At 39.9% G+C, this 25136-nt stretch overlaps 3 protein-coding genes across 3 annotated transcripts; all 3 read left to right on the top strand.

Annotated features, from left to right (window-relative positions):
- The first annotated feature begins 354 nt into the window (after nt 1-354).
- Nucleotides 355-3962, top strand: LOC143536015 (uncharacterized). The gene is made up of 9 exons (XM_077030104.1): nt 355-501; nt 1270-1392; nt 1938-2018; nt 2120-2208; nt 2294-2368; nt 2480-2541; nt 2986-3066; nt 3147-3539; nt 3622-3962. The coding sequence occupies exons 2-9, from the start codon at nt 1270-1272 to the stop codon at nt 3711-3713; spliced, it is 996 nt and encodes a 331-aa protein (XP_076886219.1). The 5' UTR covers nt 355-501; the 3' UTR covers nt 3714-3962.
- A 1841-nt stretch (nt 3963-5803) lies between these two features.
- On the top strand, nt 5804-8261 carry LOC143536030 (monooxygenase 2-like). The gene is made up of 6 exons (XM_077030119.1): nt 5804-5889; nt 6785-6931; nt 7037-7105; nt 7171-7336; nt 7413-7647; nt 7741-8261. The coding sequence occupies exons 1-6, from the start codon at nt 5804-5806 to the stop codon at nt 8259-8261; spliced, it is 1224 nt and encodes a 407-aa protein (XP_076886234.1).
- A 1967-nt stretch (nt 8262-10228) lies between these two features.
- On the top strand, nt 10229-13133 carry LOC143536029 (monooxygenase 2-like). Its single transcript, XM_077030118.1, has 6 exons — nt 10229-10489; nt 10901-11047; nt 11134-11202; nt 11480-11645; nt 11731-11965; nt 12540-13133. Exons 1-6 carry the CDS (start codon nt 10410-10412, stop codon nt 13085-13087), a joined length of 1245 nt encoding a protein of 414 aa, XP_076886233.1. The 5' UTR covers nt 10229-10409; the 3' UTR covers nt 13088-13133.
- Nucleotides 13134-25136: the final 12003 nt, after the last annotated feature.

The following is a 25136-nucleotide window of genomic DNA, read 5'->3' as shown; positions in this document are numbered from 1 at the left end:
ACTAGTCGGTATAATAACCAGTTATTGGTCAACGGTCAATTAATCGGTTAATCAGTTAACTGGTTCTAGGCCAAAATGAAAAACCGGTTACTAACCGTCAGTTTCTTCGGTGTAAAAACCGGTTATAGAGAGATCGGTTAGTCCGTCAGTTTCTTCGGTGTAAAATCGGTTAACCGGTTTGGATGGGCACCTCCACCCAACGTTAATGGACTCCATCATTACTAAACTACAAGTCATGAATAAAATCTGAAACCCTACATCAACTAGTCACCATAGTCCAAAACTACAATCAAAGCCCAGCCCAGTTTAAAACCCAAGGAAAACCGGTTCAAGAGTGTGGATAAGGAGTTTAGGGCACAGGTGGTATAAATACCAAAACTCCATAGCCATACAGTTTTAGGCTTAAACGAAGATAACTGAAGCCGGTGAAGAAGAAGAAGAAGAAGGCTCATAGAGCTGCTGTTCTGTACTGTCTTATCCAAATCAATCAACAAATCAAAGGTATATTATTATCATTATCATTATTATTATTATCATTATCATATTATTATTATTATTCTATTGTATCTAATCTTCAGTATTCGTTAAATTAAACGCCGATTACCGTTATTATTATTCTATTTGTTCAATTAATTAGATTCATTGTTTAATACTGTAGGTCTTTGTTTTGTTGTAATGTTGTGATAATAAGATGTTGATTTTGAGCTTTGATTTTTTGTTTATTTGTTTGGTGTGATGTATAAATTCTAATTTTGAGTAATGGAGTGTGTTATTATTAGGCATTGATTGTATTGGTACTTATTAGTACTAATTAATTACTGATTACTTAATGCATGCACTAATACATGTTTATTTTTTTCACTGTTGCTTGTACCTACTACTGTTATTGTATAATCAGCTGTTAGTTTTTTATTGTTGGTGTATAGATGGTGGTTTTGAGATGCTTTTTAAGTTATAATTGGATTTATTGAAACAGAGCTATTCACAATGCTGTTATCTGTTTGTATTTGCATATTGTTTTGGAAGACAAGTTTTTATTTTTTGGATTGGTTTCTTGTTTTTTTATAACTTTGATAGATGGATCGGTCATCAGTTCCGGAAAGTTGATATGCTTTGTTGATGTTTCTGATTTTATATTTTGTTTTTTAGCAATTTTTAGTTAAAGTGAGTTAATTACAATGTTGTTATGTGTTTTATTTGTCTATTGATTTGGAAGACAGATTTTTTATTTTTTTGGGCTGATTTTTTGCTTTTTTATAACGTTGATAGATGGATCGGTACCAGAAAGTTGTGAAGCCAAGAGCAGAGCAACCCATCAATGAGAACGAGATACGCATCACTAGCCAAGGGAGAATGAGAAGCTATATCACATATGCCATGACTTTGCTTCAGGTTCATATTTTGCTACTAATTGTATAACCAGGGTTGAATTAGTCTCATTCATCTTGTTGTTTATCAATGTATTTTTGTCGGTATATTTTTTCCCAAGCGTTATAAGTTGGGTTTTGTTTGTATTTGTGAATTATTACGAGTATTATTATTTTGGATTGTTTGTGTTACAATCTTGTATGATGCAATTCATTTTTAGTGGACTGTCATGTTTATTGGAATGAAATAAATCTATGGTTAATAAGGATGTTTTTTTAGTTATAGCTTATATTTGGAGCTTTTACTCCTTTTTCTAATATAAACATTTAAAGTTTATAGCTTTTTTGTAATACTGTGTTAACTATACGCATCAACATTATTTTCAGCTTTTATGTTCTACAATTGCATATATTATCCTCAAAACCTTTCTTCAATCACTTAATTTGATTTCTTTAGCCAATTTGTACAAACTATAAGTGTTCTTATTGATGATTATTAATGCTTGTTAGATTGAAGTGCTTGCTATAATACTGTTTGATTCCACTATTTACTATTTTATTACTATATAGGAAAAAGGCTCATCAGAGATTGTGTTTAAAGCTATGGGTAGAGCTATCAACAAGACTGTCACAATTGTGGAATTAATAAAGGTTTATCATCATATACATTTTATCATATGTTTTTGTTCTTTAGTTTTGTCACTATACTTTTGTTCAAGTTTAGAGATGCTGTATATCATTCTTGATTGCAGAGGCGAATTGTTGGTCTTCATCAAAATACATCCATTGGATCAACCGACATAACCGACACCTGGGAACCCCTAGAGGAAGGTTTACTCCCGTAAGAACAACTTCACGCCCTTCCTTAAAAAATATCTTTGTTTGGTTTATATTGTATGTCTTATGAAGCAGACATTTTGTTTCAGTTTGGAGACAACGAGGCATGTTTCGATGATCACCATTACCCTCTCTAAAGTGGAGTTAAATACATCATCTATTGGGTATGTTAAGTCCTCTTTGTATAACTTCATTTTGTGTAACATTTAAATAATAAGTGGCTTATGATGTCATCAGCATTGATGCATTATGGTAAAATTGTAATTTCGTGTCAGGTATCAACCACCCATACCAGCTGACCAGGTTAAAGCTTCCACTGAATTTGAATATGAAGGAGGTATAATCATAATATCATTAATATTCTACACCCACCTTATTGTATTGAACGAATGGTCATGTTTGTTTGTACAAACGATCAAACATGAAGTTCACGAAGGGGATTTTCATATTCGTGTTTGCTTGTTAATAAAATGGACGTGTTTGTGTTTGTGGTGGAATGAACCGTTTACGAACGTTACTAAAGACATGTAAGAACTAGACGATCAAACACAAATGGCTTAAACTTACTAACGTAATATAACGCAAAGAACAAATATAAGTTGATTTTAATGAACGAAAGTTCAGGAACATAAATGCCAGAAACTTGTTTTAATGTTTGTTCGTTTATTAAATAAACTCTCTTCCCACTGAACAATTAAATAACGGTTTGCTGAATGTTCTGTTCCTTTACGGGCTTATTACTTGTATGATAGTTTTATTTATATGTTTATTCATATTGCAGAGGGATCACCAACCGCGAGGGGCAGAGGTCGTGGTGGAAGAGGAAGGGGAAGGGGGGCAGGGAGGTCTAGACCCGCACCAGGTATTATTATTATAAATAACTAAATCTCATTTTAAAAATAATCTATAAATGTTAGTAACAGGATTCAGTTGTAATAACAGGAAATGGTTATGCACAAGATGAGTATGATGATGGTGGTTGGGAAGGCCAGGGTGGTTTTCCACGGGGAAGAGGTCGTGGAAGAGGCCGCAGCTTCCGTGGGCGTGGAAGGGGAAATTACAACAATGCCCCATATATGGATAACCAGCAAGACGTTGGTGGTTACAATCAGGAATCTCCTAGGGGCAGGGGTCGTAGTTTCCGTGGCCGTGGAAGGGGCGGTTACAACAATGGATATAACATGGATAATCAGCAAGACGTTGGCGGTTTCAATCACGAGTCTCCCAGGGGCAGGGGTCGTAATTTCCGTGGTCGTGGGAGGGGTGGCTATAATAACGAACCATATAATGATAATACTCAACAAGATGCCGGAGGTTACAATCAAGAATATCGAGGTATAGTTTCATATTTTTATTTATGCGCGTTGGTCAACAAGCGGAAATCAAAGGCTGACTGTTTTCTGTGTTTGATGTGTAGGCCGTGGTCGTGGGAGGGGTGGTGGTCATGGAAGGGGTCGTGGTGGGTTCAGATCGAACAGGCCGAACCAGGCGGCAGAAGGCGGTGATTAAACACAAAGTAAGTGGTTTTGTTGGTGTTGATGTTGGTTTGAAATGTTTTTCATGAATGTTTGGTTGTTGGTTGCATGCACCATCTATCTCTATGTTTTGTTTCATTTTTTCAGTTTCAGATAATTGACTTAGGATCATCAGTTTGTACTAAAGGTGTAGACTAAGTTTTAAGTAGTGAGTTTTGAGTTTTGTTTTCTTTTTATTTTTTTATTGTTTAAAAGAATAATTTGTAATTTTGTTTTTAGTTTAGGTTGTGTTTTGTTGTAGGCCATGTGATTGATTTGTTATCTTGAGGTCTTGACACTGAGTTTTAGCTATATTAAAAATAAACAGTAATGATAATATTATAACAGATTAACAGACGGTAATGTTTTCAATGATTATGAAATATTTGACTAAATAAATATGTATCAACATCATTCAAACATTTAAATATCATGATGTTTGTTTTCTATTCATTGACGTACAAACATTGTCTGATTAATTTCCCACCATTTTTTATCAGTTCATGATTAGTTCAAAAAACCTATCGATTTGATATTAGATACAAGATAATCCTTAACCAACAAAAGAACCTGAAATAATTCTTCAGACTAATTCATGCAGTATTTGATTTTCTCAACAATTGGTGGTTGGTTTCAAACATAAATAGATGAATTCTAAGACCACGTGTAGTGGGTTTGATGTAGAGTTCAAAACGAGCGCTGCACTGTCCCGCAACCTTTTCCTCTTGTTATGGTCCCGTTTGAAGTGTAGAAAACGGTTGTTTTTTAGCATGTCTTATAGTAATAGCCGTTATCAACGGCTAGATATTAAAAAAAAAGTTTAAATCATTTATTATTTTAAACCGAATCCTTATTTAAACATAACTATTTCTCAAAACTTAAACACAACTCTTTCTCATTCTCCATAAGACCTTAAAAAAACCCAACCAATATAAAGTGTGGTTTTGGTCAATTTTCAAACCAACAAACTCAACTATTTCTCAAAACTTAAACACAACTCTTTTATGTTTTTTTAATAATTTCTTTAAACATTTTAATGTAGTTTTTTTTTAATTTTAATGTAATTTTTATTTATTTAATGAAATATTATTTGTTTTATTTTAATAAAATATTAGAAAATAAGATTGAAAAAAATATATTAAGTAATAATTGCAGGACAATTTTGCCATGTCACATTTTGCAAAACTAATATTTGCTAACTGGGACGCCACGTGTCAGAAAACCCCTTTATATGCTTAGTTACCACTGTGCGTGGTCTAACAAGGAGTCAAGAATGATGGTTGCAATCGGTGACTGTGATTTGACCCAAATTATGAACATCGTTCATGCATATATAAAATTACGTGTCGTATCAATCACCTAATTTGCTTTCGTAAATAGTCCATTAGGTAACATTGCTAGTTTACCGTATATGAATATATTTCAGGGGTTGTGGTTTACTTGTGGGTTATATTACGCATGATCCATTAAATCTTAATATATTACCAACTGAACAAATAGGACAGTTGATATATATACATGCTCGATCACTTAATTAATGCAACCGAATTACGTTTACATTGACTTTAAAGGTTTCTTATTGTGTTGATGTAGGTTTATATTTGCAAAAGAACAAAAGTAACACAATAATCAAACAATATTGATAATTGACAACAATTCATATAATTTCTTAATAACTACATGACATAATTGATTATTAAATGTGACGATACTATTTCAATGTTCAAAACATGTATAATATTTAAGTGATCAAATGGTCGTATCATTGAGCATATAGCCTAATAAAATATTTGACACGTGAAGCATGATAAATGGTAAACATATGTATTTTTCCATGTTTGTACTTTTAAATACATTTGCAAACAAATAATAATATTAATGTAGAGTACAAATACAAAAAGTATTAAATAAAAGTTAAATAAAGGGTTAAGTAGATTAAGATAATTAATTTGGATCTACAACCTAATACCATTTTTTGTGTCTCAGGGTCTTTTACCTAATCTTCTACTTATTCTAATACTATATAAGATAATGGCAGAGCACATAATCTTTACACAAACTGAAACAAACTCAAAAAACAATCCTATGATGAATCATGAAGAAGAAAATGTAGATATAGTTATTGTGGGTGCTGGTTTAGCTGGCCTCACCACTGCCTTATCCCTTCACAGGTATTATTATTATTATTATTATTATTATTATTATTATTATTATTTCATCACACTTGTAACTTGTACAAGTAGTTGCTTACTTGCACAGTACTAATGTGATGTTTTATTTCATCACACTTAACCGGCGTCTAGAAGCATAGGCTAAATCTTAGGCGATAGCTAATTTAGCCGGCACTTTACATGCATGCGTATTAATTTGAGTGGCCACTCAAATTAATACGCATGCATGTAAAATGCCGGCTAAGAATTAGCAGGTTTATAAATACAAATACATTACAGCCTGTAATGTGTTTATAAACCTGCTACTTACAACCTGTAATGTGTTTATAAACCTACTAATTCTTAGCCTCCTTGGCCGGCGAGCTTGTTGTCTGATTGGTTGGTTTTGGTAATTATCCTAGAAAAAAAACAAAAAAAAAACACAATAAATTAAAAACTATTGAAGAAAATAATAGTCACATATATTACATCAATCAAGTTGCTAGTTCTTGGATTAGTTCTATACAGTGGCAGATCCAGGAATTTTTTCTAGTGGGTTCACTGTTCGGGTCGATTTGACGGTTCGGGTCGGTTAAGGTTTATCCCTACTATTGGTTCTCATGGATCAGCCAACGGGTTAGGGTCGGTACCTAATAACTTATTTAACAAAAACATAATAACTATCCAATTCTAATGGGTTAAGTTTAACGGGTTCTAACGGATTAGCAAATATTTTGTTCTAATTACATATTATCGATTAATAAGAATTGTTACTTTGTTAGTAATTAACAAAAATTTTACTGCAAATAATTGTAAGATATATGTAGTTTCCTTTTTGTATACCCGCACATTGGTTCATTTTCACTAAATAACTTACATAATTGTAATAGACCTAGTTTTAATTTTGGTTTTGAAGGTTAGGACTGAGGAGCTTGGTTTTGGAGTTGTCTGAAAGTTTGCGGATTACCGGATTTGCCCTTTTACTATGGACCAATGCCTGGAGGGCATTGGATGTTGTAGGAGTTGGGAATATCCTTAGACAAAAATCCACACAAATAAAAGGGTAAAGTTGTCATTTAAAATTAATAACAAAAAAACATACAATACTACAATAATATGGCTTTTTGCCAATTCAAATCATAATTTGAAACTAGTTTTGTGATTGCAGATTCAAGATTGCCTCACTAGATACTGGATTATTTACTTCAGAGCAAGCACTAGATAAAGATGTAAAATTGTGAGTCAAGTATTAATATACATTCATATTTGAAGTTAAAATTAAAAACTAAATTTTGATTCTAGTGAGGGTTACGAAAGCCGATGCGTTATTAGAAAGGATTTGCTAGAGACAATAGTGAACGAGCTGCCTCCGGACACCATTAGGTACTCTTCAAAGGTTGCAGCCATCGATGAACTCGGCCACTTTAAGCTAGTGCACCTAGCCAATGGGTCCATTCTTAAAACCAAGGTACGCTCCGGTTAATTTCTCAAACATTGTGGTATATATATATTATTCACTAATGAGTTATATTATATCAATGTAGGTGTTGATAGGGTGTGATGGAGTTAACTCAGTGGTGGCAAAATGGTTGGATCTTGGGACACCTATAAGTGTTGGAAGATCGGCTATCCGGGGTTTGGTGGAGCTCCCTGATGGCTCGGATTTTGGTCCAATGTTTCATGTTCACTTTGGAGGCGGTGTGCGCTTTGGTATCATTCCGATTGATCACAAGACCTTTCATTGGTTTTGCACGTTCATCCCGTCTCAAGTTCCATCTTGTAAGCCATTTAAATCTAATAACTGAAATGATTAAGAAACCAATGGTTTGGTTTTATATTTTTACATTTTAAACATCTTTATGATTGTTATAGATGAAGAAGATTGGAAAGTAAACCCGATAAAAATGAAGCAATTTGTATCGAGCCGTATCAACAAGTTGCCTCAAGAAGCACAAGATGTGGTGGAAAAAACAACCTTAAGTAACATAATCTATTCACCATTGAAGTTTAGACAACCATGGAATGTCTTATTCGGCAACATAGTGAAAGATAACGTTTGTGTAGCCGGGGACGTACTTCATCCCATGACGCCTGACATTAGTCAAGGCGGGTGTGCAGCTATAGAAGACTCGGTGGTGCTTGGAAGGTGTCGTGGTGAGGCGTTTTTGAAGAAACCGGGTGAAGACGATGATGAATATGAGAGGATTAAAAAGGGTTTGGAGAAGTATGGGAAGGAAAGGAGATGGAGGAGTTTTAGTCTTATTAGTGTTTCGTATTGTGTCGGGTTTATGCAGCAAAGCAAAGGAAGTTTGGTGAGGAAAGTATGGTTTTCTAGGTATACTCCTAGTGCTTTCCTTAAGATGACTAATTTTGATTGTGGTAATCTTGTTTGATGAATTGCAAAATGGGAAATGATATGTGATGTTTCAGTTGTTGAAATATAATGGAAATTGTTGCAATGTTAAAATTCTATGTTTCCAAAATCTTGGTGGAAACTTTTACCAGCCTACACTAGAGTAGGGGTGCAAAGAAAACCCGAACCCGGAACTGGATCTGAAAAAAAAAAAAAACCGGAACTGGTTTTTTTTATACATGGGTTTTTAATACCCAACCCATACCCGATCCTATCTGTAGGGTACGGATAGGGTATTCATTTAAGTACCAAAACTTGTACCTGGACCCGATATATACCCGAAAACCGGAACCGGGTTTTTTCAATACCCGAAACCGGGTTTTTCAAATACCTGATCTATACCTGAAAATTTCTTGGAAACTACCTAAAGAATACCTCTAAAAAGTGCAACCCCTTAAATAATCAAATCTATACATGGAAAAAAGCCTCGAAAAAAAACCCGAAATGGGGATTCAAATATCCGACCTGAACCCTGTGCATAGGGTATGGTTTTAGGGACAATACCCAAACCGGAACCTGAGCCGGGTATTTCCAATACTCGATTTTCCAATACCCGGTCATACCTAAACCCGGTTCCATACCCATAATCGGGTATTTAAAAACCCGGTTTATACACCTCTAGCCTACAGGTTCCTGCCAGCCCAAGTTTCATGTGGGCCTGATTGGGCCATTTTCTCACCATGGGTTTATCCACCTCCTACTCCTAGGACTTAACAAACCGCCGAAAATATCGCACCCGCAGTCCACTGACTCCACTCCATTTGGTGCACCAGGCATCCTTGGGTCACGACCCGCTAATGCATACATGGCATCATCTTCCATTTCACAATATCATGAACGCTTTCAGTAACGTTCTGGCAGTGGTGCGTGCATATAATGTATTTATGCAGAGCTGGCTATGGGGTATGACGGTGTAGTCGACGGCCACATGCCCGATTTTTTTTAAATTATATTTACTTTTATGAAAAAATATATGTATATTCAATATTTTAACAAAATTACATGACCAGTAGCTTGGTTTAATGGTAATGGGTATGATATCTAACCAAAAGGTTGTGAGTTCTAATTTTATGTAAGACATTTTTAAGCTTATTTTTATACATAATTTTTTTTACACAACTCAAATCATAATAAAGTAAGCCCATTTGGAATTAAATTGTTTAAACAAAAAAAATGTTTCTTTTATTAAATACTCAAAAAAAAATTCGCATTTGGCTCAAAAATTTTTTTCGCATTCTCGGAGCCGGGCATGTATTTATGTGTGGGCCCTGGGTGGGCAAAAGTGAAATTGCACTAATTTTGACGTTATTTTACTATTTTCGTGAAAATAACGTTAAAAGTGACGGAACATAAATCATGCATCATGTGGTGGCGTTGATGGCCGAAATACAAAAGTACATGTACCAATTAGCGGGTGTCCCAATGGCTGAGTGTTCTGTGTAATGTGCCTTATGTCCAAGGCTTGATGCAAAACTACTATCGAGCTACGGGGTAGAGGTAAAGCTGTCTACATCTTACCATCCTCTGACTTTACCATATCTTTGCTATTGGTGGAATTTACTGAGTACGATAATGATGATGATGATGATAATGATAATGATGATGAAGAACACTTTCAGTGATAACACACAGTTTTCAAGAGGTTAGAGTTCAGTGTCATGGTCGTCAATAAAAAGTCACGTACTGATCAAATTAAGTTTAAATCAAGAAAGTTGTTCAAAATTAAATTAATAATAATTATTATAGTTTTTCCCGTGTTCTCGGCACTTCCACTAATCCATATATGATTTCATTGATTTACATACATGTCCAAGTCAATATTTATAACGTAACTAATGAAATACAAAACTTTGATATCAATAAAAACAAAATAACGAAGCTAAAATATGCATTTTTTGGGCCCTCTTTATTATTATTATTATTATTATTATTATTATTATCTGAAAATAATGTTTAGTTGCCTTGGGAGTCACACATTTGATGGAATGAGGCAGCCGCCTTTGTGTACCCGTGTTGGACTTGGTCACCTCTTCTAGTACTTCTACTGTTATATAATCTAATAGCAACACATTATATCTCCACATTTAGAAATACAAACTCACTCCAAAAATCCCATATAACTTTTAAGATGAATCATGAAGAAGATGTAGATATAGTTATTGTAGGTGCTGGATTAGCTGGTCTCACTACCGCTTTATCCCTTCACAGGTATTCTTGCGTATGTCGAATTTGATGATGAATTTTGAAACCCAACTTACCTGAAACCTGACAAACTCAAACCTTAATAGGGTCGGATTGGTCATGGACGGCCCCCGGCTAGGCACGCTTTTACGTGACACCTAATTTTTAAAAATTCCCAATATTTTATACGTATTTTTATTTTTATATTTATTGCTATAACTTTAACGGTTTAAAAAAAAGTGTGTACATTATTTAGTTCGTTAAGGTCTTAGGGTGAATTCTCTGGTCCGACACTGGGGTTGGTGGTGAGTTTTTTTCCGGAAAAAAAAAACAACTAACCCGAAACCTGAACGGGATGACCCAATTAACAACTTACAAGCTGTTACATATGAATTGACAGAAGTTAATATGTTTTAGATTCGGTTTTTATGTTTTAAGGTTAGGATTGAGGAGTTTGGTGTTGGAGTCATCAGACAGTTTGCGGATTACCGGATTTGCCCTTACGCTATGGACCAATGCTTGGAAGGCATTAGATGCTGTAGGAATTGGGAATGTCTTAAGACAAAAATCAACACAGATGAAAGGGTAAAACTGTGATTTAATAAAAAGTATTTGTTACATTGTTTTAGCAGTTTAAATTCAGAATTTTGATATTAGTTTTGTGTTTGTAGATTCAAGATCGCGTCTCCTGAGACCGGTCAGTTTACTTCAGAGCAAGCACTTGATAAAGATGGAAATTTGTAAGTCACACTTGATTTATTTTATAAAATGTACATTTTTGATATCCCATAAATGGTGTAAGAAACATGAAATTCTAACACGTTTGTGTTTGTCTAAACGAGTCTAAAACAGTTAAGATCAAATATGTTTTGCTAAACGAGTCTTGTTCAAGTCACATTTTTTAATATTTGTTTTATGTTACAGTTACATATTACGTTACTGCTTATAACTGTCACAAATGGTTGTTTTTAGTAGCGGTAGATGTTAAATTAACAACTATAATTTGTGTTTCATTAGTGAGGGTTATGAAAGCCGATGCGTTAGGAGGAAGGATTTACTAGAGACAATAGTGAACGAGTTGCCACCAGGCACCATTAGGTACTCTTCAAAGGTTGCATCCATTGACGAACTCGGTCGCTTTAAGCTGGTGCACCTAGCCGATGGATCTATTCTTAAAACCAAGGTACGCTTGGTTCAATGCTGGTTCGGGTTTGTCAAACCATTGTGGTACGTATTCTCTTATACAAGTTATATTTGTATCAATGTAGGTGTTGATAGGATGTGATGGGGTTAACTCAGTGGTGGCAAAATGGTTGGGTCTTGGGACACCCGTAAGTGTTGGGAGAGCGGCTATTCGAGGTCTAGTGGAGTTCCCAGATGGCTCGGGTTTTGATCCGATGTTTCATGTGAACTTTGGAGGCGGAGTGCGCTTTGGTTTTCTTCCGGTTGATGACAAGAGCGTGTACTGGTTTTGCACATTCACCCCGTCTCAAGTTCCGTCTTGTAAGTCATTTAAAATTGTCTCTCTCTGAATACAAAACTTAGGGGTAGGGGTAAGCATAAAATCGAATAACCAAATCATTTTAAGAGTATATCAAATATAATAATTTAAAAACCAGATAACCAAATCACATCAAAGAGTAAATTAAATTGAAATAAGCAAACTGATTAAGAAATCAAAATAAACCAAAATGTTAGAAAATCAGTGTCTTGATTATAATTTTGTTGATTACCAGTTGTTATGTTTATGATATGATATAGTTATACCTGCCTAAACAACCAAATTAACTGAAATGGCAATAAAAACATTTACATTTTATAAATGTTTATAAATAATAAGTTATATATCGAAACGTTATATTAGAAATTTTTATATATAGTATTATAGTATATTAGTTGTCGCTTAGTCCCACTTATAAAGTAAAAGAATGACAAAATAGCAAAAGACGTCATTTATGTTTAATTGTTTTTTTAGTGGACGTCCTTTAGCGAAAGACGTGACAGAAAACATCCTTTACATTTAAAAACTCTATCGCGTTATGTCCTTTGACCCTAACCCAATTAACTTTTCCTGTAGATGAAGAAGATTGGCAAGTAAATCCGGTAAAAATGAAGCATTTTGTATTGAGTCGTATCAACAAGATGCCTCAAGAAGCACAAGATGTGGTCGAAAAAACTGCATTAAGTAGCATATCCTATGCACCACTGAAGTTTAGATTGCCATGGAATGTCTTATTTGGTAACATAATGAAAGATAACGTTTGTGTGGCTGGGGACGCGCTTCATCCCATGACTCCCGACATTGGTCAAGGCGGGTGTTCATCGTTAGAAGACTCGGTGGTGCTCGGTAGGTGCCTTGGGGAAGCGTTTTTGAAGAAACCGAATAATGAAGAAGATGAATACGAGAGGATTACAAAGGGTTTGGAGAAGTATGGGAAGGAAAGGAGATGGAGGAGCTTTAGTCTTATTAGTGTTTCGTATTGTGTCGGGTTTATGCAGCAAAGCAAAGGGATATTGATGACTTTCTTGAGGAAAGTATGGTTTGCTAGCTACACTCCTAGTGCTTTCCTTAAAATGGCGAATTTTGATTGCGGTAATCTAGTTGAATCGCAAAGTGCGAAATGATTTGTGATGTGTCGGGTATTTTAATCTAAAGGTGATTTTAATAACGTTAAGCTTGAATTTTTTTTTTATTTCGATTTTGTAAAGACAGACACATCAACATTCGTCATCTCCACCACCGCTATCACCTACAACACATTCTATTTGGCTTTGTAGATTTACTAACAAAAACTATATTAATTCCGTTAACTTAATGCAAGCAAAATTTGATTTATTTGATATGTTTTGATCTATATCATGCATGTATACTTTGTGATTTTAGTTTAAAATATTTGAACTATTTGAAGCAAACCAATGAGTAATGGGCCTTGGAAGAGCTTTGTAACTTTGTAACTCGATGATTCTTTATGTTGGCATCATGGGCCTTGGAAGAGCTTTGTAACTTTGCAAGTAATGTGCTTAGCTCAACATGCCGCTTGCAGCCCAAACACTGCAGCACAGACAAAAAAAAAAAAGGGTTGGAGGAGGGAACCCTTACCCCGGTACCCATTTGGATACCCATCACCCCAACCCGCAAGAGGTATGATGCCGGTAAAACACCTCCATTCAGTCCGCGACAGATCTGGGCCGACCCTCAGGATCGAACCCGTGCCACTACGGCTTCCCTGTCTTACTATAACTTCATTGGTGACGGGTACCTCAAGGCCGCCCGGAGTGGGATTCGAACTTGAGACCTCCCATAGGAAAGCCCAAGCCTTATCCAACCCAGCTAGACACCAATTGGTTGCAACATAGACAAGGGATGATCGTTTTCGGTACCGATTACTGATTGGTACCGGTACAGAATTCGGCACCGAATCGGTACCAAGTTTCTAGTTTTCGGTATCGGTACCGATACCGGCACCAAATATTTCAAATTTTCGGGATCGGTACCGGTATCATCCCGAGCTCATCCCTAGCATAGACTACACGTACTATGTAAGATATTTTTTTTTTACTTTTAATAATTAGATTATTTTAAAAAGATTGGAGTTTGCAATCAAAAAGGGCCTATCAACGCAGCTTTTTGCCTATTTGTCTTCTATCTTGATGTAAATATTACTTTTTTAAAAAATAAATAAATTAATAAAGATAATCACACGTAATTTAAATTGTCACCTTCATTATGATTTGGTGAACATTTCAGTGTTTAATTTAAACAAGATTATTATGTACAATAAATGTGTAAATTTTGGGGGATGTCAATAAGGCTAAGGATAGTGAGGTTTGGTTAAGCCCCAAGTGATCTAATATATTTGCGTCACGTAAGCGTTGATGTGGCACAGGATCAAGTCTCTCAACCAAGCCCCAAAGGGTGTAGTGGTCCAGGTGATCAGGGGCTTGATCAAGGGATGATTTTTTTTATTTATTATTATTTTTTGTTATATACACAAATATAAATTAAAATACTTCATTAAAACATAAATAAAAAGGAAAATAAAAAGGGAAATAAAAAAATACATATAAATTGCACGTTTATTTTTGTGTTGCCAATTCCTTCCGAATACGTTCTTTTTCTTCCTCCATTAGCGCTTGGTCGTGTGGCGGTAGGTGGCTAAAGTCTTTGGCTAGAAAAGCCAAACTCTTGAAAACGGTTTCTTAACACCTCCCACAAGTAGCCATCGTAAAATGTCTTCACCACCCCATACCTCCGCAACACCTCTTGTTTCCATTCATCACAAATGAATCGGTAAACCGCGAGATCATCGGACCCACTCGGCCGCATTCGGTTAGCATTGCGGTTATGTATGTTGGTAAACAATCCTACGTATTTACGAGTATCGGTCCACCGACCCGATATCATATTATCGGTACGAGCCCTACTCCCCACTTGTTCATAAAAACATTCCCGAACCTTGGCCCAAAAAATTCGAGTTTTTTGAAAGTCGGCTACAAAATAAATAACAAAAAATGTAATAAGTACACACAAAACTTAAAAGATATATTAAACAATAAAATTCACGTAATAATTTACCCGCGTTCCGATCTTGGGATATTTCAATTCAAGCTTTCGCCAACGCAAGCTTCTCTTCTTTAGACCACGGAGTAGACTTTTGCTTCTCCGGTACCGAAGGACCATCCGCTTCGCCGGTATTCTTCCCCTTCTTTTTGTGGGATCATTTTGCCGGCTCTTGTTGTGTTTCCGGGACCGAAAAATCGGGTTGTGACATCCCGATGAACTCTTGAAATGAATCGCCGTCCATGTAGTTATATTCATCGGGAAATTGGGTGTCGTTGATGTTGCCCCAACCCGACATGGTTTGTAAGTTGATAGATTCTTAAATTATTAGAGAGAAATGTAGTGAGAATGATGTGTTGTTGTTATAAAATGAGGTAGTTATTTATAATGTGTTATTTATTAAAAAAAAGGAATTAAAAATAGCCAATGACTATTTTTTTGAAAACCCAAACAACCCAACGGCTATTTTGCTCCCGCGGTCACACCCACGCCGGACCACCGCGCCCTTGCTCACCTGAGGAGTGTAGCGGTGTTCGCGAGCCACGTAGGCGGCCACGTCCCCCCGCTCACCCCCAGTACCCTCAGCCTAAGTCCAACATTATTTGTGTCTTTTACTCTAAAGTGATTCTTTACGCACGAAGTGTATAAATATTCACATGTGATGTGTTTATTTAGGGAGGTGGTACATACGTCTGTTAAGTTACAAGTAATTTATAGATGCATCATTTTTATTGTTTGGACGCAACCATTATATTCATAATGTTCGAAAACAAGTTAACCTGAACATCACCCCTTAATTAAGAACGTCTTTAACCTTTTTATTAAACGGGTTATCGTACTAACAACCCAAATATGTGATATTTTGATATAAGTCATGTGGGTTGAGTTATTCTATAAAGGGAGACAAAAATGAGAATAATGAGAAAATTTTCTAGCCATAAAAAACCCCTAAAAATAATGAAAAATTAAAAAAAAAATCATAACTCAAAATTTAATTAAAAAATAAAAAATGTAAAAACACAAAAATGTTTCCACCGTCTTCCTCGTTCTAAAAAAAACTTCGAAAGACACAATGTTAAGGAAAAAACATCATTGTGTCTTTTAATTTATCATTGTGTTTTGTGTTTATTTTCGTTATTGACTATGTCTTTTTTCATTAACATTGTGTCTTTTTTTCTTTATATTGTGTTTTTTTTTCTTTATATTGTGTTATATTACTCAACATTGTGTTATATTTTGTTCGGCTTTATGTTAAATTTTGCGACATATTGTGTCTTTTTTTATCTATCATTGTGTTGTTTTTTCATTTTCGGCATTATGTCTTTTTTCTCTACATTGTGTCTTTTCGTCGGTTTTTATTCTGAACGAAAAATGACGGGGGAAACATTTTGGTTTTTTATTTTTTTTCATTTTTAATTATTATTTTAAGTTATGATTTTTTTTGAATTTTTTGTGTGACCACAAATCCTTCTTGAGGAAAATATGGTTATCAAACTATACATCTACTGCCTTATATAAGATGGCTAATAATGATTGTGGTGATCTTGTTTATGCACAACTTGGTCCAACTCTTTGAACTCTACCCAAACATCTAGAACAGATTTAGTTAAGCAGGTTCAATGGCTTGTTCGTACGTGAAAGTGTCGTCGTTTCAGTAATGCACATAAGATGTGCGAGTAAATGACTGAACACGATCAGAGTTCTTGACACTGACCAAACTACACATTATATACACTCAAAACACAAATACATACGTATGCCTATATCGAAAATTTGATCACTCAAAATTTGATCACTGCCTACATACGTATGTCTACATGGATGACTTGGTCATCAAAAGCCCTGACCAAGAAGCGATGTTGAAAGACATCGAAGAAACTTTCAACACGCTCAGGAAGATAAACATGAAGCTCAACCCGAGCAAGTGTGCCTTTGGAATGGAAGAAGGGAAGTTCTTGGGGGTCATCGTCACTAAAGATGGCTTCAGAGCGAACCCTGAAAAGGTCGAAGCCATTATCAAAATGGAATCACCTACTACCATCAAACAGGCTCAGACACTGAATGGACGACTAGTGGCACTTAATCGCTTTTTGGCAAACCACGCGGATAAGTCGTTTCCCTTCGTGTCAACGTTGAGAAACTGTTTGAAGAAAACGCACTTCCGCTGGACACCAGAAGCGGAAGCAGCTTTTCAGGAGATTCGGTCACGCTTGATCGAACTCCCAACACTCACAGCACCAGAAGCGGGAGAGGAGTTAATCCTATACATTTCCGCAACTGATAGAGCAACCGGGGCAGTCCTGCTAGTAGAGCGAAAAGGCACCCAGATGCCAATCTATTATGTCAGCCGTATCTTAACAGACGTAGAAACCCGGTACTCTACCCTCGAAAAATTAGTCTTAGCACTTATACACGCTTCACGCAGGTTAAGACGATATTTCCAGGGTCACCCAATCACCATTCTCTCCAACTTCAAACTTGCAAACGTTCTAGGCAAACCCGAGTTATCGGGACGCCTAGCCAAATGGGCAATTGAGTTGGGAGAGTACGCGATAAAGTATAAACCAAGACCAGCCATAAAAGGCCAGGTCCTGGCCGACTTTATTACAGAAGTACCTGCATCACGGGAAAAAGAGTGCCAGGAAGAGGCTCAACCCTCTCCAGCACAAGACATCAATGATGTCTGGCGACTCTACACTGACGGGGCAGCCAATAACGAGGGTTCAGGCGCAGGGCTAAAGCTAACCAACCCAGCGGGCCAAGAATACACTTACGCTATTCGACTGGATTTTCCAAGTACGAATAACGAAGCCGAGTATGAGGCATTCCTGGCTGGGCTGAGAATTGCGCGTAAGATGGGAGTGAAAAACTTGGAAGCCCACGTGGATTCCATGTTAGTAGCCAATCAAATCAACGGGACGTACACGGCCGTGAACGACACAATGGCCCTGTACCTCGCACAAGCAAAATCCCTTATGCGCGATTTCAATGACTGCAAAGTCATACACGTCAAGCGAAGTGAAAACAAATCTGCGGATGCGTTAAGCAAGCTTGCTTCATTAGCCTTTACCCACCTAGGAAAGGATATCCGCATTGAACTCCTCGAGACACCTTCGGTCCCGCACAAGGAAATTTGTGTCATCCAAACCGGCACGGAAACGTGGATGACACCAATAATAAAATACCTTGCGACAGGTACACTACCGGAGTCCAAAACACAGGCAAGAAAACTACGCTGTAAGGCACTGAATTATCAACTCGTCAATGACATCCTTTACAGACGTAACTTTCTTGGCCCACTCTTAAGATGCGTGGACAACCAAGATGCTGACTACCTCCTAAGGGAAGTACACGAAGGCATCTGTGGAGTACACGCAGGTCCCCGCGCTGTTGTAGCCAAGCTAAACAACGCGGGATACTTTTGGCCGGGGATGCATACGGATGCACTGGCATACATCAGAAAATGCAGGTCTTGCCAGCTTTACGCACCCAACACGCACCGCCCGAAGAATGAACTTGTTCCAGTCACTTCTTCATGGCCATTTCAGAAGTGGGCCATCGATGTGACAGGCCCATTTCCTACAGCAGCAGGAAATGTTCAGTTCCTAGTGGTAGCCATCGACTACTTCACCAAGTGGATAGAAGCAAAACCTTTAGCCCAAACAACCGCGAAACATATCAAAAAATTTATTTGAGAATTTATTATTTGTCGTTTTGGACTTCCACAGAATTTGGTGAGCGATAACGACACCAACTTTGCTGACAAGAAGCTACAACAGTGGCTAAAAGAACTTTAAATCACCCACACCTTTACCTCAGTGGCACACCCGCAAGGTAATGGTGAGGTGGAAAGAGCAAATAAAAGCATCATCGAAGGCATCAAGAAAAGACTATTGGAACACAGATCCGGCTGGGTGGACGAGCTTCCGCACGTCCTTTGGGCAAACAGAACGCTGAAGAAAGCCAGTACGGGAGAAACCCCGTTCAGCCTCACTTATGGCACTGAAGCCATGGTCCCGGTCGAAATTGGTCTACCCTCACCAAGGGTCTTGATTCAGCCAGAAGACAATGATGCGGAAAGACGGTTGGATCTTATGCTGACCGAGGAACGCAGAGACTTAGCCGCAGTGCGTGAAGAGAACTACAAGCGACAAATGCAAAAGTACTACAACACGCGAGTAAAACTCTGCAACTTCAATATAGGAGACTACATACTGCGTAACAACGAGGCTTCGAACCAAGAACGCCCAGGAAAGCTGGCCCCGGTCTGGGAAGGGCCATACATTATCAAAGAAGTCCTGGGAAAGGGCGCGTACCGGCTCGAAAGGCTCGATGGCACTCCCATCCCAAGAACATGGAATGGAGCTCAATTACGCAAATGTTATATGTAGATCAATTCCAAAACTTGTAAAGAAAAGGCCTAGAGCCACTTCTAATGGAATTGATTCTCCTTTCATAATGTGTTTACCTTTATACTTATGAACTTCCCACACTGGTGCCGGTATTCACCGCATAAACGGGAAGAAGTAAGTCGTTACGTGGGGAAGGCGGCAAAACCCGCATAAACACAACGATAAAAATAAGGAAAACCTACACGCAGGTCAGATGTAAGTAAAGTTTAGCCATCCTTGTAAGTGCAAGTGACGGTCTTACCCGCACAATCACGAACAAGGAAGCAAAACTTCAACCTATCATCTACCACGTTCAAAGGTTATCCTAAAAAAGGATAAGGAAAACCTACACGCAGGTCAGATATGGGTGAAGTTTAGCCATCCTACTAAGTGCAAGTGACGGTCCTACCCGCACAATCACGAAAGAGGAAGCAAAACTTCACCTGTTATCTACCACGTTCAAAGGTTAACTTATCCTCAAAGATGAGGAAAACCTACACGCAGGTCAGATATGGGTGAAGTTTATCCATCCTACTAAGTGCAAGTGACGGTCCTACCCGCACAATCACGAAAGAGGAAGCAAAACTTCACCTGTTATCTACCACGTTCAAAGGTTAACTTATCCTCAAAGATGAGGAAAACCTACACGCATGTCAGATATGGGTAAAGTTTAGCCATCCTACTAAGTGCAAGTGACGGTCATACCCGCACAATCACGAAAGAGGAAGCAAAACTTCACACCTGTTATCTACCACGTTCAAAGGTTAACTTATCCTCAAAGATGAAGAAAACCTACACGCAGGTCAGATGGTAAAGTTTAGCCATCCTACTACGTGCAAGTGACGGTCCTACCCGCACAATCACGGAAGAGGAAGCAAAACTTCACACCTATCTACCACGTTCAAAGGTTAACTTATTCTAAACACTTGGAAAATTGCTAATTTAAACTAAAGTATGTGAGTCATATAACGTTTATAAAGCAGGGAATCCAATGAAAGAAGCGGTCTTAGCCGCACAAAGATTTATATTTCACAAATATTCGTTACAAGAATGGCCGGGTAACTACCCGCCTATAAGAAAGTAAATCTATACAAACTAAATCTATCCTAGCGGCGGGAAGGGATCTTCAGGATCAGGCTTCAGGGCCACTTCCACTTGGACCAGCGCCGTCAGTAGAGCGTGGCTGTTCAAGGAAAGCCTTAAGGATAGCTAGCCCATCATCAGCAGCAGCAACTTCATTCACCTTCTCCACCACCGGATGCGGGAAGGCAGCATACTGATTCACTGCTTGGTCGTAGATAGCTTCAGTATCCACATTATACAAAGGGAAGTTGGAAGGCGGGACGCCTTTCTCAACGAACCCTAGACCAAGCAGGAAGCCGACCCGTTCCCCATCCTCGTGAGAAGCGTTGAGGGCTGCGCTCATAGCATCGTCGTAAGATGTCTCTGAGAAGACCCTATGCACAACCTACATAAGAAAATATACAGGTGTCAACACCCTATTTACAAAGAAAAGCGTGAAGACATGAAGATAGACTTACCTGAGACAACGCTTCTCGAAGAAGCCATTCCTTGGCAACCAAAGCCTCTTGGAGGGCAGCTTGAGCTTCGTTACGGGCGCGTTCGGCTTCATTCTTGTTGAGGTTGGCAAGCAACACTTCTTTAGCCGCAGCCTCTTCGACGCCCTTTAGCTTACGCTCGGTATGGTCAAGCACCCCCCTCTGGTCCAAGATTTCTTGAAGCTTCTTAGCATCCTCCATCGCCAAGGCATCATGAGCCTGCTGGAGAGCCTCTAATTTGGCTTTAAGTTCTTCATTCTCCACGCGCAGAGGCTCAGCAACAGCTTCAGCCTTGGTGGCCCTCTCGGTTGCGTTCCTCGCAGTTTCCTTAGCCAGCCGAAGCTGTTCATTAACAGCTTGGGCAGCCTTGGAACGGGCCTCGAGTCGTGCCTGAACTTCAACCTCAAGGGCCTTGAAGGCCTTCTCCTTTTCCGCAGCTATGGCGGAAAGCCTTTGGTTCTCCTCCCGGATGGCCCGCGCCTGAGCAACTTCTTTAAGGCGAGCTGCTTTTAACTTGTCGTTTTCACGACAAAGCAGCTCGACGCGCGGCTGCATTTGAGCAAGGAGAACCCGAAGCTTATTGGTTAGCCTACCCTCCTGGTAGCTAGCCATGGCTTCCCCCAACGCACCACTAGGAGCAGCGTGACGAGCCCATTCCACGCACTCCACAGGGGTGCGAAGGGTTGTTCCTCGGCGAATGTTCCATCGTGGAACATACACTTCATTGGAATCCGACACTGCAAAAAACACAAAGCAGTTAGGAAAAGATGATAAAATATATATGCATAAAATGGGCCAGAAGAACCCTACGCACCTGTAGGGTCAATAACAGGCCGATAGCCGCCGAACCCATCACCTGAACCCAAAGGAAATCCATCCAAGAGGTCAGGCAGATGGGAAGGTAGCAAAGATTGGCGGGAAGCACCATGCGTACCTGATGGACCGGCCGTCGTTGCCGATGGCGGGGGCATGGTTGCAGCCGCCGTGGTCGCCACCGAGGTCGCTGCCGCAGAATCCGCAGCAATAGTAACCGCCGGCTCTGTGAAGGATGCTGTAAAAATCGCACTCACAGCCGGCGGTGACGTCATCTCGGCTGGAACAGTCGGCACAAAGGAGTGAGCAACTGATCCAGCGGAAGCAGGCGCAGGCGCCTGGGTCGACGCCTCAGGTAGGCTGACCAAGCCTACCGTCATTGGCGGAGAGGTACTACTAGGCGCTTCACCCTGGAATGCGCCAACATCCACGCCTGCGTAAAGAAGAAAAGTGTTAAAACAGATTAAGCTATGAAGATAAAAGCTAAAGGAAAGTTGTACTTACGGGTTTTCTTGAGCCTAAAGGTACGGAGAGGCGGGGATGGACCCGATGGAGCCGGCCTCTTTGCGCCGGTCACCGTCGTCCTCTTTGGCTCTCCGGAGGTGACAGTTGAAACCTCCGGAGCTGTGGTCTTATCACCACCGGGATTCCCCGCCACCTCTTCGCTCTCGGTCTCCGAGTCAGACCGAGGCGCTGGATCGGCAGTGGAGGCCTTCATCTTCCCCTTCCCGCCGGCAGCCTTCTTCTTCCGCACCAACGGAGGACCATCTGCGGATTCCTCATCAGAACATACGATTACAGGAATTCCAGCAGAGGTTTCAACATTGAGGGGTCGAGGGTCGAAGAGCGCCTTACCTGGCCGACGGGCGCTAAGGATTTCATGGCCTAGCGGATAGACCTCCACGAACCGATCCGCCGTTTGCTCTAAGATGGGCAACTCGTTCTCATCTAGAGCCCGGGTACCTATCCGTGCGGGACCGTCAGCCTCCCGCGGGTTAAGGAGCGACTGCAGGTCGTTCCCCTCTGAAATAAACAGGAAAAAAGTTAGAAGAAATCCAAAATCAACAAAAGGGAAAGAGGCATACCGTAAGGAACAGAGTTCGAACCGTATTCGAGGACGATCGGAATCTTGCGCGCATCAGCCTCCTTCCACACCCGGCTCATCCCCAGCATCACCATCCCGGACTCCGCAAACCGGTAAACCGGAGATTGGACCCGAGATATCTTCGCAAACCATTCCGCCTCCTGGTAGCTGGAGGCGTGAAGGCTGGGAAGTGCTAGCCCGTTCCTGAATTTCATGGCAATGGGGATGGCGCGGGCGGATATGAAGAAAAACTCCCTCTTCCACGCGCGAAGACTGCGCTCGGTCGCACAGATCTTTAAACCCTTAATCCGGGTTGTCAACGTGTACCACCCCTGGATGCACCTCCAAGTGTAGAAGGTCATCAGGCGGTCAACATAGGGCTCAACGCCTAGTATCCGGCACACCCACTCAAAATGGCGAATCTTGGCGATCGCCATGGGGTGCAACTCGGTCAAATGAACACCATGCCTCTCAAGGACACGGTAAACAAACTTTGTCAATGGGAACCTAAGATTCCCATAGACAAAGAATGCTGCATAAACCCCGATCTTGCCTCGGGGGGCATCATACACGGTCTGATGGGGTTCAGGAAACTCAGGCTCGAGAGACTCGAGCATGAACTTCCTGACAACATACCGGTACAGATCGCCAGGCAGAGCACACTGGCACTCGCCAGCAGTACTCCTGTCGTCAGCTGTAGAATCGATATCACGAGACATCTTGTAAAAGAAGAAAACGATTTCGGGAGAATGCTTGCCTGAAAAGGATAAGTATTCGCCGGAAATCGCAAAGAAGATGAAGAAAAGAGTGAAAGTGTGGATTACAAATAACCCTCTCCCCCTTTATATACTAATCGCAATTAATGCGATGAAATTAATGCGGAAGAGAGAGAAAACGAAGGTGCAATGAAACCACGACACGTGGCAAAAAGCAAGCTGGCAACAGCTGTTGACAGGACGCATACCATTAATTTCGCGGCCACGCGCCCGAAAAATCGCGCCCACGCGCCTGAAAAAGCGTCTGGAATGACCATGTACTGTCACGTCACCATAACTTCCTGCACGTCCTGACACAGTCAGAAGAAACCGTCGCACGACGTTTCAGATGTTTGGACTGTTCCTATCTTTCCACCAACTCTTCGAATTTCAAAATTCAAAGTTCAAAAAGATTCAAGTGAGCGGGAAAATACCCCTTACCTTGGCAACCAAGTAACCGTAAGACGGATGCGGGTACAGTGTCAAGGCAAAACCCTTCACATACCGAGCACCCGCAGGGAATTGAAGCCAAGAATACCTTGGCAACCAAGTAACCGTAAGACGGATGCGGGTACAGTGTCAAGGCAAAACCCTTCACATACCGAGCACCCGCAGGGAATTGAAGCCAAGAATACCTTGGAAGTAAAGTAACCGTAAGACGAGTGCGGGTACAGTGTCAAGGCAAAACCCTTCACGTACTTAGCACTCTGTAGGGAATTCAAACCAAGAAGGATCTTCTGGGCCATGCTTGCGGAAACGTGAATAACATTCCCGCACGACGGGAACGTCGAGAACTATATTGTTTGAAACTCCAAGATGGAATTGGTGGTTTCAGCATAAATGATCACTATGTCGAAAACCACCAAAACCCCATGGAGAATCCACACAATTGGGACTCAACGCTCCTGACGCGCGAGGAGGTTACAAACCTACCCGCTTCACACCCAAAGATCAAGCAGAAAAGTCGGGAATTTCTGCGTGACATCAGGAAAACCGCGGGATGAATCACCACGGAAAACCGAAAAATTATACCCTTTTCAAAACCCCTTGCTAAGTCCAAAAGTTCACCTCACTTTATTAAACATTCATGAGAAGAACATTGGACTGGGGGGACTTGAAGAGATAGGTCCCAGCAGAGCCCAGTTGGACCCGCAAGACTCACATTGAACAGGGACGTCTGCGCAATGACCAACTGCTCCAGCAGGACACACCATGCTCAAAGAACCTTACGCGCAGTACGCCAGCTGTACCCGCAGGGAAAGCCTCCCAATGGTGAAGTACCCCGCCTGTTCCCGCAGCTGCGGATACAAGCCATCAGGGAAGGCTACCCGCACTAACAGCAAGGCTACACGCACAAGGCATTCGTTCAGTAGTCATATGAAGGAATGAGCAAGGCGGGAACACTCCCGCCTAAATGAGCCAGTCCGTATGCTTCTGGAAGGTCTTTCGTACTATACCTACTAAGGTATGGGCGGAACAGACAGTTTGACCAGAGCAGCCCATGAACTAAT

The sequence above is a fragment of the Bidens hawaiensis genome, unplaced genomic scaffold, assembly GCF_021521415.1.
Source record: "Bidens hawaiensis isolate Kalapana, Puna unplaced genomic scaffold, B.hawaiensis_p1.1 tig00010731_1, whole genome shotgun sequence".
In the NCBI taxonomy this organism is placed as follows: domain Eukaryota; kingdom Viridiplantae; phylum Streptophyta; class Magnoliopsida; order Asterales; family Asteraceae; genus Bidens; species Bidens hawaiensis.
Note: the sequence above shows the minus strand (reverse complement) of the source record. Positions and strands in the feature narration are given on the sequence as shown.

What these genes read in the sequence shown, in the direction of transcription:
- LOC143536015 (XM_077030104.1), top strand. Translation starts at nt 1,270, where the DNA reads ATGGATCGGTACCAGAAAGTTGTGAAGCCAAGAGCAGAGCAACCCATC. An exon ending in CTAGAGGAAGGTTTACTCCC is followed by an intron (nt 2,209 to 2,293) that starts GTAAGAACAACT and finishes ATTTTGTTTCAG; the next exon opens with TTTGGAGACAACGAGGCATG. An exon ending in GAGGTCTAGACCCGCACCAG is followed by an intron (nt 3,067 to 3,146) that starts GTATTATTATTA and finishes TTGTAATAACAG; the next exon opens with GAAATGGTTATGCACAAGAT.
- LOC143536030 (XM_077030119.1), top strand. Translation starts at nt 5,804, where the DNA reads ATGATGAATCATGAAGAAGAAAATGTAGATATAGTTATTGTGGGTGCT. An exon ending in ACTGCCTTATCCCTTCACAG is followed by an intron (nt 5,890 to 6,784) that starts GTATTATTATTA and finishes TTGGTTTTGAAG; the next exon opens with GTTAGGACTGAGGAGCTTGG. An exon ending in GGTCCATTCTTAAAACCAAG is followed by an intron (nt 7,337 to 7,412) that starts GTACGCTCCGGT and finishes ATATCAATGTAG; the next exon opens with GTGTTGATAGGGTGTGATGG.
- LOC143536029 (XM_077030118.1), top strand. Translation starts at nt 10,410, where the DNA reads ATGAATCATGAAGAAGATGTAGATATAGTTATTGTAGGTGCTGGATTA. An exon ending in GATCTATTCTTAAAACCAAG is followed by an intron (nt 11,646 to 11,730) that starts GTACGCTTGGTT and finishes GTATCAATGTAG; the next exon opens with GTGTTGATAGGATGTGATGG. An exon ending in CCCGTCTCAAGTTCCGTCTT is followed by an intron (nt 11,966 to 12,539) that starts GTAAGTCATTTA and finishes CTTTTCCTGTAG; the next exon opens with ATGAAGAAGATTGGCAAGTA.